We start from the raw sequence: 19,178 nt of genomic DNA, 5'->3' as shown, positions 1-19,178 counted from the left end.
GCACTCGAAGGTGCCGCGCGTCATGGTGTTGACGCCCGAGCCGGGGTAGCAACGGCGTCGACGAGCGGCGGCGATGAGCGGCGCGCCGTAGAAGGTGCCGGTGCGAGTGTAGAGAGCTGTAAAGCACAGGTTCGTTTGTCAGTTGGCGGCGATTCACCGACTCGGCGGGTGTGAGAGAGACTGTACGGTAACACTTAAGAGCGACAATTTCAAACGGACACAAGTCTCTTTCGTGCTCGCTGCATTACCCGCTTACGTCAAGGCGAGGCCCTTCAACGAGCGCGTCGGCGCCATTTCTGAAAAACAACGAGGTCGCACGGACGAGGCAGTGAGCACACGGAAGAGCGTGTGTTAGTGCGGAGACTCCACGAGCGTGTCGCGATCAGTGACGGGGGGCGGAATGCAAAAACGTCGAACGCGCAAGATATTGGGATACCGATCCGCTGCTCGCCTGGAACTTCCCGAGGAAGTCCGACGAAGTCTGCGGCGGACGGGAACTGTTCGTTTATTTTCTCATTCCTGCGGGGTCGCGTGAGAAGTGACGGAAAAGTTCGCACACAGTTGGTGTTTCAACGGAATTTGTTTCAGGTCTTATTGGTACAAGTGTAAGGTACCATGATGGTTGCAAGAAATTCAGTGTTGCCACCACTGGCAACCCGTTGTACTTTGCGTTCGAGGACAGGCTGAAGGGGAGAAGGAGAGAGGCGTAAAAATCGATGCCGGTGTGTGCCATCATCGAGAATCGAAGATCGATCCGACGGGGACGTCCGACCTACCGCTTTGCGCGCCAGGATCGAAATCCTAAGAATGTCACTGCCGACGTCAACGCTCTGGTCGCGATTAGAGATACTCTCGAGGCGCGCTGATCCGCCGTTGATTCGCGCTTCTTCGGCTTCTTACGGTTAGCGTGCCATCGAGGTCGCCGATGAATCGGTCGGACAACGCATCCGTGGTACCTGAAATCGAGACGTCCGTCACAGTTAGAAGAGGAAAGCGGGCACGATGCCCTAAAGTTGACCCAGCTAACTTTTCAAATCTCCTGTCGATCTCCTTCCTCTTCGTGGCTCCCGCGAGGAAGAAGCGCGTCTTCTAGGTCAGACGGAATCGGGGTGAAAGGCACTCTCCACATTCGCTTCGAGGAACTTTTTATTGAGTCTTTCGTCGCGCAGTGCGGCGTCTCGCTTCTCCATGGAGTACAGAATCCTCGCTCTCTGTATTTCCCGAATACTAAGAATGGATGGGAAGGATGTGGGAGGCGAACAGGAAGCGATCGAACACGGCTCTCTCGTTGCTCGAGCACGTCGATCTGCGGGACGGCCTCTCGGAGGTATCATTCAATAGAGTCGTCTGAAGCAGAGCGTCTGGCCCGGATGGTACTTTCGGATGTGCGCGTAAATATTCTGCGTGAACTTGGACGGCTTGTCGCAGTATGGACACTGGTACTTGGGCGCCATGCCGCATTCGTGGCGCAGATGTCGCGTCATGTTCTTCTTGAGGGTAAAGCCGCGGTTGCAGCGCGGGCAGTAATGACTCTTGTTGACGGAGTAAACTTTCCGACGCTTCCTGGCGTTCTGGCGAGTACCTGAAAAATTCAAAGGGCCGATTAGTGCCGGCGACACCGCGCGACACTCGCTCTCTTCCCCCCCCCCCTCCCCCTCTCGCTCTCTCTCTCGCTCAAGATGCGTGGACGGATCCGTATCGTTGGACACGACGACGCAAGATCGACAGGACAAGATCCATGTACGACAAACGCTCCGACTAGTTGAGTGCTCAAATGAACGTACTCAGATCTCTCTCACGGAATGAACGTACATGTCAAACAGCCTGGAGCGAGAACGATCGATGCCGGTGCGCGCGAGCCGGCTGAGACGGATCCGTATGTGAGAGGTACGCGAGATCTCGCCCACCCGCCGCTGGGCAGCGCGGATCGTTCTCGATCCTGAGACATCGTCACACTCGCAGCAAGCGCACAAACCATAGTAACAGCAATCGATCGAAAACCAACATAGCTGAAGCCATTCAGTTTGTTTCACCGGAATATTCGAAGCTCGAGTCTCAGTGGTGCGGTTGCAATATAGTACACACGAAACGTGATATGTTGCGTGAGAAACTCGCAAGACGCGGTCGATTCACCTCTTTCGGTTTCCCACCCGCGTAGAAAATTTCTCGGGATCTAACTGGGATCCCAGCCCGATTTTCCAAAAGAATTCTAGACTCCAGTTGAGGAATCCGGGTTCTGGTGAGAAGTGTAATATTTCAAACACACGATTCCAAGTGGGAAACATAAACAGATCCCATTTAGATACCCCCAATGTTTCCCAAGATATTTTTTCCACTTTCCGTTTTACACTATGATTGAACAAGATGTACGAAACATTTTAAGTATTTACACTTTACAGGTACACACGCGCGTTATGTCTGTTATTGAACATAAGCTACGTTTTAATATTCACAGTCACAGTACTGAAAATCTGTAGTATACGTGACATGAACTAGATAGATTTTCAACACTATCAGTGGATATTGAAATACAACCATAGTAATATTAAAAATATAAACCCATTTATTAACCACCTAATCTCATATTCGGTTTATCATTCAATTCAAACGATGACAATAGCATACGATGCGAAGCAAGTCGCAGCACAGCCAATCAGCATCGCGGAAAAAAGGTTTCATCCCATGTTTGGAATAAAAATAGGCGCATTCAGTGCTACAACCACTCGTTAAATTCTTAAAGGGAGCTTTCGCATTTAGCATATTTAAAAAATGTTTTAAATATACATTAATTATAAATGCAAGAGCTCACTGAGTGCTCAGGATAGTACTGAATACACCCAATAGGATTCCCCAACTGATATCGTAGAGATAACATATTTTGGGGTAACTTTGAGTATTTCAACCGGAATCTATACTGTATTGTATGGAAAAATCTGAGAAAATTTCTATGCGGCCAGTTATCCACGTTCCCTATTTAACGCTTCGATCCCATCGTTATGTTTTCCGTCCGCGCTGACACTTTGCATGCGAACTTCGTGTTATAGTCAGACAACTAAAACTCACAGTAAAAGGACGGTATTTAGCTGAGAACGCAAGGATGTCAATTGAATTGTCGCGTGCAACCACGATCCTCAGCTCTCGTCTCCGTGTGGTCTCGTAAACTTATCATCGCTATGACATGTGTCCTTCCACGTGACGTAGTGGCTGATGTATGTACCTAGCGTAGTTATAAATAATGATGTAAATAAATAAAAAACAGGAAGTGCACGTAACGTGGTAAAAGAAATAAAAAAAAACACTAATAACGAAGATGCGGAAGCTCCCAAGCTTTTCAACGAGGTAAGTCGTTTCAAAAATGACCGGATGGTACCCTGAGACACGTTAAGACCGCACCATTTGTCTTCTCGACGAAGACAGACGTGCGACTATTTTCGCACGCGTCGCTTCGCTCAAACAAATGGTCCGTCCTGTCTTCGTGTCTCAATGTGTGTCCGAAAAGATTCGACTGAGAAGACTCACCCGTTAAAACGAACCTCCACGCTTCAGCAAGCAAATCCGGATCCACGATAAGTGTAGTAAGCTTTTAGCCATTTCGCTCTAAGTAATAAAATGTAACGTAATTCCTGGCAAAAGATATTTCCCGTGCCAAAGTCGCAGCTAAAAGTCGCAATAACGCTTAAATCTTAGGAATCTCAGTTAGAAATTGCGACGTCTCTGGTAGTGCCGGAAACGCTTTTTGCTAAGAATCATGTTACAATTTAGTGCTTGAAGCAAAAAGCTAAAAGCTCATGATACGCTTATTGTGGATTCGGACTAATCGAGACGCAGAAATAGCACGAGTTCGTCACACTTTTCTTCATTGAACAGATTATCTTCGCGGTTGGGATATTCTCGTCTGTTTGTCGGATGACACTCGCATCTAGAGATGACAGTTTTGTAGTCGTCGGAACCTTACAGACAATCGATACTGCCGCTTAGAAGGCCATACACTGACACGTAACCAACAAAGTATAAAGCCAGAACTCAAAATGCACAAAATTAAAGACCTGTGAAACAAAAAGCACATTAATAGAGTCGGTGAATTTCCCATCGTGGAAGAATAACATGTACCAACTATTAAAAATTAAATGTTAATAATAGTAAAAATAATTGCACCGGATTTTTCGATAAGCGGAAAGCTGCAGATGTCTCACGAATAATCAATCCCATTTTATCGCACTTCTCTAAAGAGATATTGACTGGACGATATCTATCGATAAATATGTGTATCAAAAAGACAATTTTAGACCGCAATGATTCTCCCTTATAGATCTTCGAATGATATTTACATATTTAAATAATCAAAGAATAATCCAATTATAATTATAAATGCCGTCTGAGATCGGAAAAAATCCTGAAATCAAGATACATCGAAAGAAATTAAAGAATCAAAGAAATCCACGTTGCCGTGTGAACGTTGAATAAAATAAAGACAATAAAGATTCTTACTAATCGGCAATGTATTCAAGGATCGGAGACACAGAATTTGGAATGTTTAACGGGGGAAGGATCTTTGCGTGAAACACTGTGTTCAAATTGCGAGACAGATATTCTAGATTTATTCTCTACAGACAAGTATACTTTCTTTCTTTCAGTTGTATAGCGCGACACGTCATCTCGCTCAAAACATTTTGTGCACACCGACTGGCAGTTTCGGATGCCATCGTCTAATATGTCTGTAAACGTTCGAGGACGAATTGTCCTTTTTGTGACAGTAGGGACACGCGTATCGCAGTGTCTGGCCGCACTTGTGCCTAACCAGGTCCCACATCCTTCGGAAGCCCGCGTCGCATTTCGGGCAGATATAGCAGGTCACCATTTGCATGCTGCTCCACTGCGACAGTTGTATATCTGAAAGCAAGCGGGACGTTAATACCAAAAGACGAGCCTTCCCGGTGCGATCCGTGACGCATAAAAGTATGCTTGGGGCATTCCGGAGACCGAACGACATCGCAACGCAGCTAAGCGATAGGATCCGTTGGTAGTTTGTACTTTACTCGAGATCCTGCATTCCGAAATTTACCTCATTGTTCGTTTCATTGTTCAGCTTGCGCGCCAATTTTTTTCTTTTTTCTCACCAAATTTCGAAAGGATCACTCCTTTCCTCTCGTCGATTTCTATATTCACGAATATCGACGTGAAGATTGAAAACCAACATCGCTCAGTATACGCTCCGATACGTCTTTGGTCCTATTTTACTCTACAAAAATAACAAAAAAGTTCTTCGACAATAATGAAACTGAATACATCGAATATATGTTAACTATGGATGCAACATCAGCGTGTGAAAATGCACTTTGAGGAATAGTGAAGTGCAGACGTTTCTATTTTTCCTCTTACGTTGCTCCAAAGTGACGCTAATTCGAGAGAGCAAAATTCCAGTCACTTCTTACAGCCACTTCGCTAAAAACTAGTTTTTTACCGAGGACGAAATTACGGACGCAGAAATTCCTTGTACAACAGTGTCGGATACAAATAACAGCTGCTCCTTCTTTTTCACTTTGCAATACAAAATTTTTGTGTATTTCATTTGAATTTCACACGAACCAGGGAAAAATATCGAACTGCTGTTTATAGTTCAGACATGACAATGATGTTGACACATGTCAATCGCAAACATAATGTTTCTCTTGAGCCTACGCGACTTGTCAGTTGAGAAATTTTGCAAGAAAAATGAAAAAAATAAAGATGAAAAAGACATTGTTCGCTGCTTTGCTTCGAGATGATGTACGCGGATGCGTAAGAAAGTGTCATGCAATAAATATGGATTTTATTCGCCATATATGTACAAACAGTTCTCATTATAATGCGCTCGTAAAGCTACGAATCCACAAAAGTTTGCGTTGAGCTCTTCATAATATGGCGCGAGAGCTAATTGCATTTCGCAACGAAGAGATCCTTTCCGGTTTCGCGAAAACTTTTTCGACACGACGGTTAAAACCACTTTGACTGTACAACAAGCCCGTGGGTTACTACGTGGGCATTTTCTGCAGATTTACACAAAAGTGCACATAAAAGTTGATCCCACGGCTATGCAAGAATGACCGTACACGGTAGCACAGTAGCACGTAATCGGCTAATTAGCGAAGGTGGCGGTGTTTTTTTTTTTTTCGGACGAGATTGTCGCAATCAATTCTCACGTTGATCTCTTCACTGTTTTATTGAGGTAAACGATACACTCGAGCATCGTTAACGGATGAGATTGTCGACTGTACATAGATTCGCAAATGGCACAAACTGTAATACGATTGAACACCATGTTTCCACAAGGGCGAAGCACTTATTCCTTTTGCTTTACAAAACGAACGAAAGTATATTCTTCGGCGCGTCATCATGTGCGTTTTTTAAAAGAGAACCAGCATCACGTTGAAATAGATTTCAGCCCTTTTGAAAATGTGTTCAGATCGATTTTCCTAAAAAAGTCGCCACTTTATCTTGGATGTATACATGATAGGAACTTACTTAGTCGAAGAAACGATCGAAATGTTTTTCTTTTCTTACACAAATTCATATAATGCACATTGATCTTTCTTGAGGACTTTGATTCGTATTTACGAACATTCCGGAGAGTCGAACGTTGTCAAGTTTCTCTTGCACATTCCTTGCTATTAGAAACGGATACATTCTGAAAAAGAAACTTTAGCGTATGGTTACAATTTCAATTTTTTGAATTGAGTTTAGTGTAAACTTTAGTGTATGGTTACAATTTCAATTTTTTAAATTGAGTTAAGAGTTGGAATTTAGACGATCGGATTTAATCTCTCGGAACAACGAAATCAAATTCATGACGAAAGGAGCAACTGCAAGTGCATGGAACAAAAAATAAATAACTTTGACCTAGATTCGTTTTCACTCTTACTTTACATACAATATACTTTCCTTATTAAATTTATTTCAATACCATCGATCATTCGTCTATTTAATTAGAATCCTTACACTAACGAACTAACGTTCCTCAATTCAGGCCTTACAAGACTGATTAATCACAAATGCCCAAATAATTTCTGTTCGCACTAATAGAGAGAAAATAGGATGGATGATTAAATCAACAAAGATATTTAAAAAATTATATCTTAAAACGATATAATAGTCACACAGTCAATAGACAAGAGACGAAATAAAATAGAGGAAAATTACGAGGAAAGAGATTGTCTTTCTCTCCTCCTTTTTTCTTCTATTTAAGGCTCCCGTTTCCTCACAGCAGCCGCATTGAATTCAAACGTCAGAAATTAGAAATCATATTTCACTTTGCGTTGCACGTCAAAGCGAATTAATTTTCTTCACCAATCGATCGAGATTTACAACTATCTACTATGCACAGTCCAAACCCATATTCTTCTGCAGTTTCGAAATATTTCGCCAGTTAATTCCACCAGCCAAACTTGCGAAAACATTAATTTACTTCGGCGTACAACGTACAAACAAAGATGCCTACGACTTCTGACGTCAGAATTCAGCATGTAACTAGTAGGTATTAACTACAATTAAGGATATAAATCCTTGAAGTCACTTCAGAACAATTCTTCGCGAGTCCATTGCCGTTTGCAATTCAGTCCAAAGTGAAAACGGCCGTTCGACGACGACGACGACAACGACGACGAATGACGGAATTAAGAGGTAGAGGAGACGGCTGGCCCTAATTTCTGTGCACGATCACCGGCATCCCGTCGTGTCGCATCCTAATGTGCTTGTAAATGTTCGACGAGCACTTGTCCCTCTTGTTGCAGTAAGGGCACTTGAACCTCGGCTCCTTCCCGCAATCGTACTTCATGTGAGTCTTCAGGGTCTTCTTGTAGGTGTAGCCCGCATTGCACCTGGGACAATGATACGCCATCTTGCCGGATTGCCGCCAAAAGGGCCCGTTTTCGTTCTTCACCTCGTTCCGATCGCCGCTGTAGCTCGCCCTCAGTATGTCCAATATGCCGGCGTCGTAAGGCTGCAGGAGTCGGCCTACGAACAGGAAGAACGAGGCCACGGTTAGTCGGCCGCGAACACGAAGCGAGCGCGACTTAGCGTTGGCCAGAACCGAAAGGAATATAAACGGGTAGGCACGACAAAAGAGAGACGGGCGAGCAAAGGTCGCAAAAAGCGAAAAGACCTCCCGGAGTCGCGCTACCGCGGATTCGAAGAACGCGAAGTAGTGGTAAAGGTGGTAGAGTAGCACACGGGGGCAAAGGTGGGGGGGTGGCAGATCCGTCGGGTGTCACCGTGGTTAAAACGGTCGTTGAGTGACGAAGGACGTCCTGGAGGAGAGAAAGAGGACAATATCGCAGCTCGTTAGAGATCTTATTATTGGGAGCGCCACGCTCCCGTTCACGCTCGCGTTCACCCGGGAGACGTACAAGTACGTCGAGTCTGGAACAGCACGAGTGAGCGAACACCGGGATTCCTCGCACGATGCGGAGAGCACCTACTTCGCCTCCTTGCCTGCCGCAAACCGAGCGCCGTTCGTCCGCCGAACAACACCGAGGACGACACGGAGCGAAGGAGATCGGGCCGGAGTGAGCGGTGATCGTGTGAGTCGGCGAAGTCTCTCTCGACGAAATGCCGTTCGTCTCCTGCGCGAGAAACGCGCCCGTCGACCGTCCGGATGCTGCTCGTGGATCAATACAATCGATACACGTGGATGCTGTTGCCCTTGTGGTGCATTCTGATATGCCTGTAGGTGTTAGAGGACTTCCGGTCCTTCTTGCCACAATAGGGGCATTGGAATCTCGGCTCTTTCCCGCATTCGTGTCTAAAATGCGTCAACATGTTGCTCTTTTGGCTGAATGAGCTGCCACACCTGGGGCAGGGGTATCTTCGGTCGCGTACCTTGTGCTCGACCATGTAACCCGACACTGGAAAAGAGAAACAGATCGAGAGCGAGGTCAGTAGGGGCGTCCAAGGCTACGAGATACGTCGACGATTCCGAGATATAACCGAGATAGAATCTCGTGAGTGTGGGGAATGTATAATCTTAGGTCGAGGAAACAAAGTAGAAAATCTCTCGCAGCTAACACCTGTACGCTGTAATGTGGCCTCAGTTATATTGTATTCGGTTCGGAAAGCGATACGGTTGCGGTAGTTGTGTTAAGGGATTTCGTTCCGTTCTCCCACCTCGTTGAAACCAGGTTGAAGCTTGTCGCAATCGAGTGGGATATTAAACAATGGCGTCCTCTCTCTCCACCTGGAGGCTGATACGCATGCAGATGATTCGTGTGGTAAAAACTGACGGGAGTGTAAATGTACAAGTGAGAAATTACTGGTTTGGATTGTAAAATTAGGAAAAAACAACTATCGTAACTAAATAAAACTAAATAACTAAAAAAAACAAAACTAAGTAAATAAGTAAGATTAAATAATTAAAAAAAAAACTATGTTACTAAACAAAACTAAAACAGCCAAAGTAGAAAATATATTCAAGACGGGTGACGGTAACGGTAACAGTAATTACAGGAGGAATAATAGAAAAAAAAAGAGAGAAATTAATAGATACATTTGTTCGTTGATTCGATCTTGTTCAAAACTCAGACCCGACGCTTGAATCTGAAAAAGAGAAGTGTAATTTCCAATCGCGTGGGATTATCACCTTTGTCGAAAAAATTATCAGCGGGTGACACGTATGCGAGAGAATAATTTCGTTACCGCTCATTCGATCGATATACAAACAGTTTTTATTACACAGCTGTAAGGAGGTATAATTTACAAATCCACAGCGCAGCACTTGGTAACGCAGAATTTGTTTCAAAAAACGCACATGACTGATTATGCAATATTTATAATACTTTTGGTTTGTAACATACGATGATGGAGAATATGCTCGATGCAGCAAAAGGAAATATTAAGAATTACTTGTACATGTGGATGGTATATGTGGATGAGACCGAATTTAATACATAGATGTGATTACTCTAGTGGTTGTAAAAGAGTCGCTCATGTCGTTTATGGTATCAATACTATTTTGCGAGTTGAAAGGAGGGGGGAGGTATATCAGGTGAAGGTGTACTTAACTCCATCCTCATTCGTGTCAACAACTGAGCGGGAAGGTAACTAATTCTTTAATAGCATCTTCTTGGCATTTGGCTCTAATAGGAAAAGAAAAAATCATTCACAAACATGGGCGATGAAAATCGCCACGAATATATATATATACAATATATTCTAAAAGAGATGAACATCCTGGCAACAGAACCTTATTCCTCTTTGGAGAGTTTAAGTAATTTCCTTTACTCAACCTTTCCTTTTTTTATAAAATATGAATCTGTATACACCATAATATTTAACAACGCAAACATATTTTCAAGACAAAACAACGAACTATTCAGAATTAGAGCCGATAGAAAATTTGAATGTGTGTCAATACAATTAATAAAAAATTAATTTAGAAAGATAAAATATCGTATTATTCAATTATCTATTCGGAAAAAACAATTCCGTTGGTGTAATTAAATTTTCTACTACCGGCAGGGGGGCCAAACGAAAACTATGTTATAGGAACAGAAAGATTCCTACAGGAGACATCTATTCAATTAATTGTTTTCAGTTGTTTCAACTGAGTTTTAATGGTCTGAATATTCACACAAATGTTTTCAGTCGCGATAACAAAGATATCACTCTTGAAATTTTCATTTCTTGTCGAATTTTCATCTGGTCCCTGAACCGTTGCAGAAACTGAGTCTTTGTAATTGCTCCAATGACAGGTCAATCTGAATCGATAGTTTTAACAGCTTCATCTCGATGCGTAATAATTAAATAATTGGATAATTGAGACTCGATGAAGCCACTAGCGACTTTCCTTAATTTATAAAATAATCTTTCATGTGATTCATAAAGTAATATCTTTCGGTTCACAAAGCAATCTTGTCACTTCGCAAAATAATCTCCGACAACGGCGAATCATGCCACCGGAATGCACACCTCCCGCGAAACATCGTGCGTATATATGTACATGAAAGTCGAAAAACGTTGCGTCAACACGACGGGACGCGCGACACGTCGTCTCCGAATTGTCCGATAGGTCGTAAAAGGTCCGAGAGAACTTTTCGGGATTCTCTGATCTACGAGCCAAGTATATACTTTGTATCTTGTAAAAAATCTCTCGGAGCTGTCGATGGTGCCGTCGCTTCTCTCTCCCTCCTCTCTCTCTCCCTGTCTCTCTCGTTTATCTCTACCGCGATGCGATCGGGTTTGAAGAAGGGCATGTGCTTGTGAATCCTTCGCACGTGTTTGTACACGTTCGAGCTGTACTTGGACACGTAGTTGCAGTAGATGCACCGGAAGTGCCTCACGCGATGATCGCCGCGGGATCGATGGTGTCGCAGCATGCAGTCCTTCTGCTGGCTACCACGAGTGTAACAGGGACAGTTGAACCAGTCGTCGTCGCAAGACGTGGACCCACCTGGAAGAATCGTTTCAGGATCAGAACGATCGAGCAAGGACCCCCGGCTCCGAGCGCTCTCAGTACTCCCTCCCATCAAACAACGCTTCGGCTTCTCACACTATATTCGTGTAACTCAAACAGCCCTCTCTGACCTGGAAGATACACTCATCATCGCGATGGGATCGTTCGTTTTGTTTTCAGGAATTGTGGGACACTTAACTGGCATACTAAACGAAAACACAAAAAGCAAGTTCTACGTCCGAACGCGCGAGAACTGTCGTTCTTAGCACTTTTCAACAAGCGGAGGGAGACGCTTGCGGAAAACGAGAGAGACGGCTCAAAATCGTAGATCGACCCAAACGGATTGGCCGGAGCCAATTCGATTCCATCACGATACGTCACCGTGCGATCGTCTCTCTCCGGTGACTCGCACCACCGTTCTCCGGGAGTTCGTTTAGAACCGCTTGACCTATCTGACTGGATGGAGAAAAGAAAATGCATTCCAAAATTGGATAACGAGTTAGCCATGTGGAGGAGATGTGGAACATGAAACACGTCATGCGCTTTATAACGTAATGCTAACAACGGGAAGTACAAACAAACTCGGCGAGACATGATCATCGGCCGAAGCGTCTCTCGTCGTCGTCGTCCGCGTCGGTTAATCAATCAATCAATACAGGACATATTCAGATACATATATCGATGCGAGGGACATCGTCGTATTGATCAAGCGTCTGTGGCATACGCTTTTGGGATCCGTCTTTGCGCGTGCCCAGACAAATGATATTCCGGCCACAGCGATACACACAGCTCGTAAATCTACGTTGAATTCGCACACAATCCTCACTGCGACTGCCGCCTAGGAGCGCCACGAGAAGCAGCGTGTAGTCATTTCGGTCTTGTCGTGTTTACCTAAAAAGTTGAAGAACACTCGTCAGAGAAAAGAACTTCTCGGCGGGCGACCCGTCGGGAGAGAACCGCCGATTCCTCTCTCAATGAGAAGCGGAGAAAATCGTGCGAACGATCCTCGCGATTCACGCGAGCGATTCTTCGTCAAATCGAACAGCCCCTGTCTTGGTCGAATAAATTCGGAAGATGGGCCAATAATGCATCGGGAAGCATTTCAATTTCAGCGTGTTGTTGTCCCCCGCAAACCTGTTCGGTCGAATTGAAACAAACGGCCATTTATTTATACGGACGTGAAAAGAAGGGATCGGTCGCACGTTATTATCTGCTTCTAACGATACAAGTCAGTGTCCAATAACCGAAAATGGAGAATTGAGCGAACATAAATCGTGGGGGACGGAGGGATGTCAGAGAATCACCGGTTTCGTTTCTTTCTTTTATCGCCTGTTTCATGACAATTTTACAAGTTCAGATACACATCAGATCGCACGTGAGTTTACGAACAATCCCTTGGCATGCCACGAAAGAGTTAGAGTTTACATTCTTATTGTACAACAGGAGAACGCGGTGAATATCGATCGCGCATTCGTAGAACATCGATCTCTATGATGATCTTTTAATCACTATGATGTAATAATACGGCTTCAAGGTAACGCGCGGCAGCGCATCGCTTTCCGTTACATTGATTTCAAAAGATGCGCCGCTCATGCGACTTCCGTATATAGACTTGTTCTAAAAGACGTAAGAAAGAAAAATAAATAAGAGAAATATGTCGGTTTTTATATAATATTATGGATCCCTATATCCTCTCAACAAGCGCGTTTAACCTCAGAGAGAAAGTTAATTCCAGCTCTGAGAACGTCGTCGACACGAATGACATACGATCGAGGTACTATTCGCTGTACGGTCCAACGAATCGCGAGACTGCCGATGCAGTTGTTGTGCGTTGTTTCAAACGTGTGTCCCCGAATGTGGACAATCATATAAAAACTATTTTTCCGTTGTCAGTCTCAAGTGAATAAACTTGACATCGTAGATAACGAAGCTTGTGAACAATCACGCTCACTTTTCAGAAATCCAAGTGTGACCACGTGTCCATCACACACTACGGGCTAATCACACAAAACATACCCGTTGCGCCATTATTAAATATTCGCACACGTGCGTCTCACGCGCTTACAATACATTTCCAAAGTCAGGCCATCATTGACTGCGCATCAATCCGCCGATTATCTAATTCCTAGTGACGATTACTTTCTATGCATTTACATCACACACACACACACACACACACTCTCTCTCTCATACGCGTTAAATGTAATATAACCAGATTCTGTAACGCAACGCGGAATTAGTTTTCCCTTAAAGGAAAGACCTTCACGGTGTGATATCACAGAAACTTGTCGGTTCGCGCGCAACTATATTTTACCGTTTGATTATTTTCCCCGATAACAGTTGGAGACAACCGGTCTCTCGAAATAAACGGCTTGCGAATCAATCGCGATTGACTAACCGAACGTGGAAATCAATTTCGCACTTTGCCAATATGTGTCGTGGAAGAAAAAAGAGGAAAAATCTGCAACGTAATCATGATTCTAGGTACCGAGAGAGATTCAACGATGTCATTGATGTTCGAATTCTTCATCGACCGTAACGCGTCTTGTTAAAAAAAGGAAAGGAAAAAAAAGCGCCAAATCAATCGAAGAACAATGTCACACAAGCACAATTGTAAGTCGTTCGTTCCGTGCAAAATTAAGTTACATCAGTCTCCGATTTCCGCGTTTTAATACAGCTTGATGAATCGCATCTCCATGTTGTGGTGCTTCGCGCGAATGTGCCTGTACACAGCCTGGGTGTACTTGCTGCGCATGTCGCAGTGCGGGCACTTGAAGCGAGGCAGATCGACGCACTCGAGCCGGTAGTGCCGATTCATGCCGCCGGACGTGTGGAAGGTGCGGGCGCACCTGGGGCAAGTGAAGCCGCGCCAGTTCAAGGACGCTTTGAGCCGGGAGTTCCGCAAGACGCTATGGTACTTCTCCAGAACGATCGGTCTGAAGTCTGCAAGCACAAGCAAAGACCAAACGGTCGTACGTTAGAGTGACGGTGCGCGACTGAGCGTGTTTTCTCTCCAACATCAGGATGATTCGAGGAGCAGTGAGGAAGAGACGGGAACGGTGGAGGTGTCGCTCCCCGATAACGCTCGAAGATCGCTACGACCTCGTCCAGAAATGACCGTCTAACACAGCTCGGAAACAGCTTTCTCGATAAACGAACCGAACTCTGATTACGCGCTCATTAATGTGCGATACTTGCCGCGGAGGAAATTCACTCGATCGTCCCAATTTGATTCTCAGCGTGAACTATACGACGTTAGTCCTCAGGCGATCGTTCGGTTACAGATCTTTGGCACGGTTGTCACACATTGGGTTGTCTATATATCGCTCTCCTCCGAATCTCGAATGAAAGTACTCGACGCACGACCGAGCGATCTTCGACTACGACGAAGCATCGAGGAGCAAGCGCCGTGCAAACAAGAACACTCGCTCCTTCCCGCGCGGAACACGTAGCGACGTATCTCGCTTATCGTTTATTCAGTTGATATCGCGGAGACTGATGTATCTTATTGATATATTAATATCGTACACGGGCGATCCACGCGCAAGCTCCGGCACGTCTGACTGGACTAATAGCGCTTGTTCAGCGTGACTTCCTGTCCCGGGTGCAACTTCCTGATATGATTGTAGATCGAGTGGGACCATTTGCTGACGTGGCCGCAATACGGGCACTGATAACGCGGCAGAGAGTCGCACTCGTATCTGTAATGACGGTACATCGAGTAGCTCTGCGAGAAGGACTTCTCGCATTTCGGACACTGATGCTTCCGGCCGTACAGGCCCATCTCCTTGCGCTGCTGCCGCAGCCGCTGCTGCTGCTGCTGCTGGTGATGATGATAGTGCAGCCGCACCAGCTCCTGCGATCGGCCCCTTTCCGTCCTCGTGTTTCCCCACGATTCTGAAACCGATGTCGTCCAGCATTAATGATACTGCGGATACGCACGCCGCAATCACACGCGAGCGTAGGGTATATGTACTTTACGCGAGATACAGAGACTACGAGGACGCTACCACCAAATCAAATTCACGCAAACCATCCTGAACGAACCTGCCCGACGACGTTTACCATGCGACAGCAGACCGTTTCTTCGATCTCTCTCTCTCTTTCTTTCTCACTTTCGGGGAGAACTCGCTCCGAACATTTTTTAATACCGAGATACGTCTTTTTAACACCGATACCAAAATGCGCCTAATGCGTTCGCTCCCTAATTGCCACGAATGCCACGTGGCAGCACACACGGATATGATAGACGGATATCGGCGTGCTTATGTGATGTTCGTCGCCGATTTCTTCCGGAGCTCGTCAACGCAAATATATCGATCGACGGAGTTTCTTTACCGAGGCGACACCAGTCAGCACGGATCTGCCGACGGAGGGAAGGACTCTGCGAGACGTGTCGGTTACTTCTGGTTACGTCTTGTCGGCGATTCCCCGGATGAAAACGCGCCGTCCGGAATTCACCTCAGGCTTACCAAGTAGCGGCGAGACACCGGAGGGGCACGTGCGAATCCCACCGTGTTCCGTGCTTCGTGCCGAAATCCGCCACCGTAATGTACTCGCTAACTCCGAACTCATCGTAGTAGGTGAAATGAAAGGTACAAGATTCTTTATTTCTTCACAGTCGATTTTTGGAAATGTACAGTGTACTATATACAGTGCAGTCTTATCGTTGAACAGAACACCCCGCGTGTTTAAGTTCGATCACCCGGGGATTCTCGAAAATTCGAAGAGGAACGAATAAATAAAGCAGAGCGAGCCGCCGTCAATTACATGCGAACTCTCCAACGTCTCGTGCGCATTGTGACAAATCACTTGGAGAACGTTCACTTAACACGCTACGAGTTCGACACGCGTACAGAGTACAGGAAGCGCAATCCTCACTATACACATCAAGAGCAGTCTAATCTCCGGCTCGTTCGAATCACATATGTACAAATACGCGCGCGGAGAGTCGCGATATATATACACACACGCACACACAAACACACACACATACGTGTGTAACTCGAAATCCGAGAAAGAAAAATTCCCTGAGGTATTGCGAACAGTCCAGTTCGGCGAGCGACACCGGCGACGTTCAACAATAGCTTTCGCTTGGCAAACTCGAGATCTTCCTCGCGTCGGTTCACGCCTGCAGATCGCAAGGAGCTCAATAGAGTTTCACCAGAGTCACCTCCTGCTTCGGATGCATCGCTCTGACGTGCTGATAAATGTTCGAGGTCTTCTTGCTGCATAGGGTGCAGTAGGGGCACTTGTATCTGGGCGCTTTTCCGCACTCGTACCTATAGTGGCCGAGCATGGTGTCGCGTCTGCCGTAGCCATTGTTGCAATTGGGGCAGTGAAACTTGCCGGTGCTCGGGTTGTACTGCGTGTCCCGCTTCTTCAGGTTCTTCTTCAGGCGCATTGTGCGAAATTCGAGGAGCCTGCCACCTACAAAAGATCATGTCACGGTCAACATCGATCGCACGACACACGTCTCCTCGAGGGCACCTCCGTTCAGCTCAGAGAACGCGTACGCGCCAGAATTCCATGCAGAGAAAGGACGTTCTCAGGAAGAGACAAGACAGAAAAAGAGAGTTAGATAAAAAAAGAGAGACTCGTGGTGAACGGGGGGATGGAGAGAGAGAGAGAGAGTGAGAGAGAGAGAGAGAGAGAGAGCAAGCCGGAAAAACAGCATGAGTCACGCGCACGTGGAGAGCGAGTCGCTTTCCTAATACAAATGCTTTTATTGAAACTCGACGATACGCGGACGTTTTACGGTACCTCTTTACATAACTAAGTACATCCTCTCGGAGGGCGATAACACCGTGTTCTCGACATAACTCGATCTATCGCAGATCTGTGTGTGTGTGTTTGCTTTTTCGTTAAAAAATATACACCTCGAATATAGAGATCGCTATAATCTATCTGTATTTAACGTATCGATTCAACATTTCCGTGAAAAGAATTCGTCTCACTAATGAGTTCTCACTAATAAGTTCACTTTGCACTTGCTGAGCGTGGTCCACAACTTCAGAGCAAAAGTTCTCTCGTTCGTTTGTCTCGGAATTACAGGTCACAAGTGGGAATGTGCGAGGTCCGGGTCAATATGGACTAACAAATTTCAAGTCAATAGCCTAGTATCGTTTCATGGAGATCGAACAGTGCTCGTAGACTGCGACGGGATCCATTTCACGTGTCTACGAATTTTTCCACAATCGTGAAATCTAGCCGAAACTTCACGGAATATTACACATTCTAGTGACGTCTCACCCTTTTACTCGCAAACATAAAAGCATCTCGGCATATATATATATGATGATATATGGTTCTAGATGTCGTTGTGTTTCGTACTCACAAGAAGACACGCTGCAGATAATATTAATAATAATAAACTCGAAGTGTGATCTCATTTCTATACATACGCAGGCTGAGATACGTTCAAAAATCGAGAACTTTAACGCTAATTTTCTATGCACTTTCTCGATTTACTGTCGTAATAAAACTAACACATCGTAAATCATCAAATATAATATTTTTAAAAAATCAATTTGTACGTAAAACTCTCCGCAAATCGCGATGAACAAAGGAACAAAACCCACGGTATAGGGTCTGACCGTAAAAATAAGAGAAAAAACCAACAAAATGGCAACCTCTAGAAGACGGAAACCGATTCTCCCAGATCCGTTCACGAACTTTCGGAAAACACAGAAACGTTCTCCTCGGTTTCTTGCGATATAACACACTATATATATATATATATATATATACATATATGTATGTATGTATGTATACATCTAAAACGCCACGACGGATAAAAGAATTCTTCAACAGTCGCAAACAGGTACGAAAGAAGCGGCATCGTCGCGATGCGCGCCAATTCAGGAACAACGGAAACTCAGAGAGAAAGGAACTTCTTGTCCCTGTAACTAGCTTCGCGCTCCCCCTGCCCCCATCTCGGTTCGTCTGGAGCGCAGACGAAGAAGATGTACGCGTAATAAGTACGCAGAGCGAAGCACTTGTTTCTTTTCTTTTTCAAATCGACGCTCGCACGGCCGCGCGAAACGTTCGTGTGACTTGTCCTAGAAGAGCGTGTTGCAGACGACCGGCTTGGAGGGATGCTTGTGCCGAATGTGGTCCTGCACATTGAACTTCTTTTTGCTAAGTTTGCCGCAGTAGGGGCACTCGAAGCGCGGCGGCTTGCCGCAGTCGTACTTGAAGTGTGCCGTGACGGCGCTCTTCGTGGTGTAGCTCTTGCGGCAGCGCGGACAAGGGTAGCGGGTCCTCGTCTTCCTCGCATTTCTGCCCTGGTAGGTCTCCTCGAGCCACGGCAGCGGTAACATTTGCAGAAACGCTGAAAAAGACACGGAAGTGCGCGGTTAGCTCACTCGCATCCTACAGCCCGGGGTCTCTTGTAGGTCTCGCGGGGATGGAATCTCGGGGTAAGCTCTCTCTCTCTCTCTCTCTCGTGCGCGCGCGTGTACACGCTACGAGTGCGTCGAAGTGGCACCTCGAAGAAATATATTGATCAGCGAAGCTCTCGGAGAGAATTCGAACGGAATCATGAATTGCCTCGTCTGCGACTACTCGAAGGACCGCTTTAATCCGCCACTGCTTGCATCGAGTCGACAGAAAAGATAAGCCGAAGACAGTTATCCTTCCAAGATTGTCGTCTTAGAATCAGCGTTTGTGTCAAGACTGTCTAAGTTAACTTTTCTTGATCGAGACCAAGGCGGACGTCGACGACGTCAAGTCGACTTCGAAACATCGTCGAGTA

At 45.5% G+C, this 19,178-nt stretch overlaps 1 protein-coding gene and 2 long non-coding RNA genes across 3 annotated transcripts; all 3 read right to left on the bottom strand.

The window, feature by feature from the left end:
* Positions 1 to 24: 24 nt before the first annotated feature.
* On the bottom strand, positions 25 to 1,321 carry LOC106744556. Its single transcript, XR_001374461.1, has 3 exons — positions 1,028 to 1,321; positions 777 to 956; positions 25 to 116 (listed from the first exon to the last, which is right to left on the bottom strand). It is a non-coding gene; the product is annotated as an uncharacterized LOC106744556 (long non-coding RNA).
* Positions 1,322 to 6,180: 4,859 nt separating this feature from the next.
* LOC106744577 lies at positions 6,181 to 8,645 on the bottom strand. Its single transcript, XR_001374462.1, has 2 exons — positions 8,382 to 8,645; positions 6,181 to 7,989 (listed from the first exon to the last, which is right to left on the bottom strand). It is a non-coding gene; the product is annotated as an uncharacterized LOC106744577 (long non-coding RNA).
* A 4,102-nt stretch (positions 8,646 to 12,747) lies between these two features.
* Positions 12,748 to 18,477, bottom strand: LOC106744563. The gene is made up of 2 exons (XM_014619457.1): positions 14,951 to 18,477; positions 12,748 to 14,365 (listed from the first exon to the last, which is right to left on the bottom strand). Exons 1-2 carry the CDS (start codon positions 15,340 to 15,342, stop codon positions 14,332 to 14,334), a joined length of 426 nt encoding a protein of 141 aa, XP_014474943.1. The 5' UTR covers positions 15,343 to 18,477; the 3' UTR covers positions 12,748 to 14,331.
* Between the last annotated feature and the right edge of the window lie 701 nt (positions 18,478 to 19,178).

The sequence above is a fragment of the Dinoponera quadriceps genome, unplaced genomic scaffold, assembly GCF_001313825.1.
Source record: "Dinoponera quadriceps isolate SergipeBrazil2010 unplaced genomic scaffold, ASM131382v1 scaffold18, whole genome shotgun sequence".
NCBI lineage: Eukaryota > Metazoa > Arthropoda > Insecta > Hymenoptera > Formicidae > Dinoponera > Dinoponera quadriceps.
This window is presented reverse-complemented; position numbering and strand designations above follow the sequence as displayed.

Excerpts from the sequence above, each read along its gene's own strand:
- LOC106744563 (XM_014619457.1), bottom strand. The coding sequence starts at position 15,342 with ATGCTGGACGACATCGGTTTCAGAATCGTGGGGAAACACGAGGACGGA. Across the intron at positions 14,366-14,950 it reads CTTGCGCGTGGATCGCCCGT|ACTTCAGACCGATCGTTCTG; the intron begins GTACGATATTAA and ends TTGTGCTTGCAG.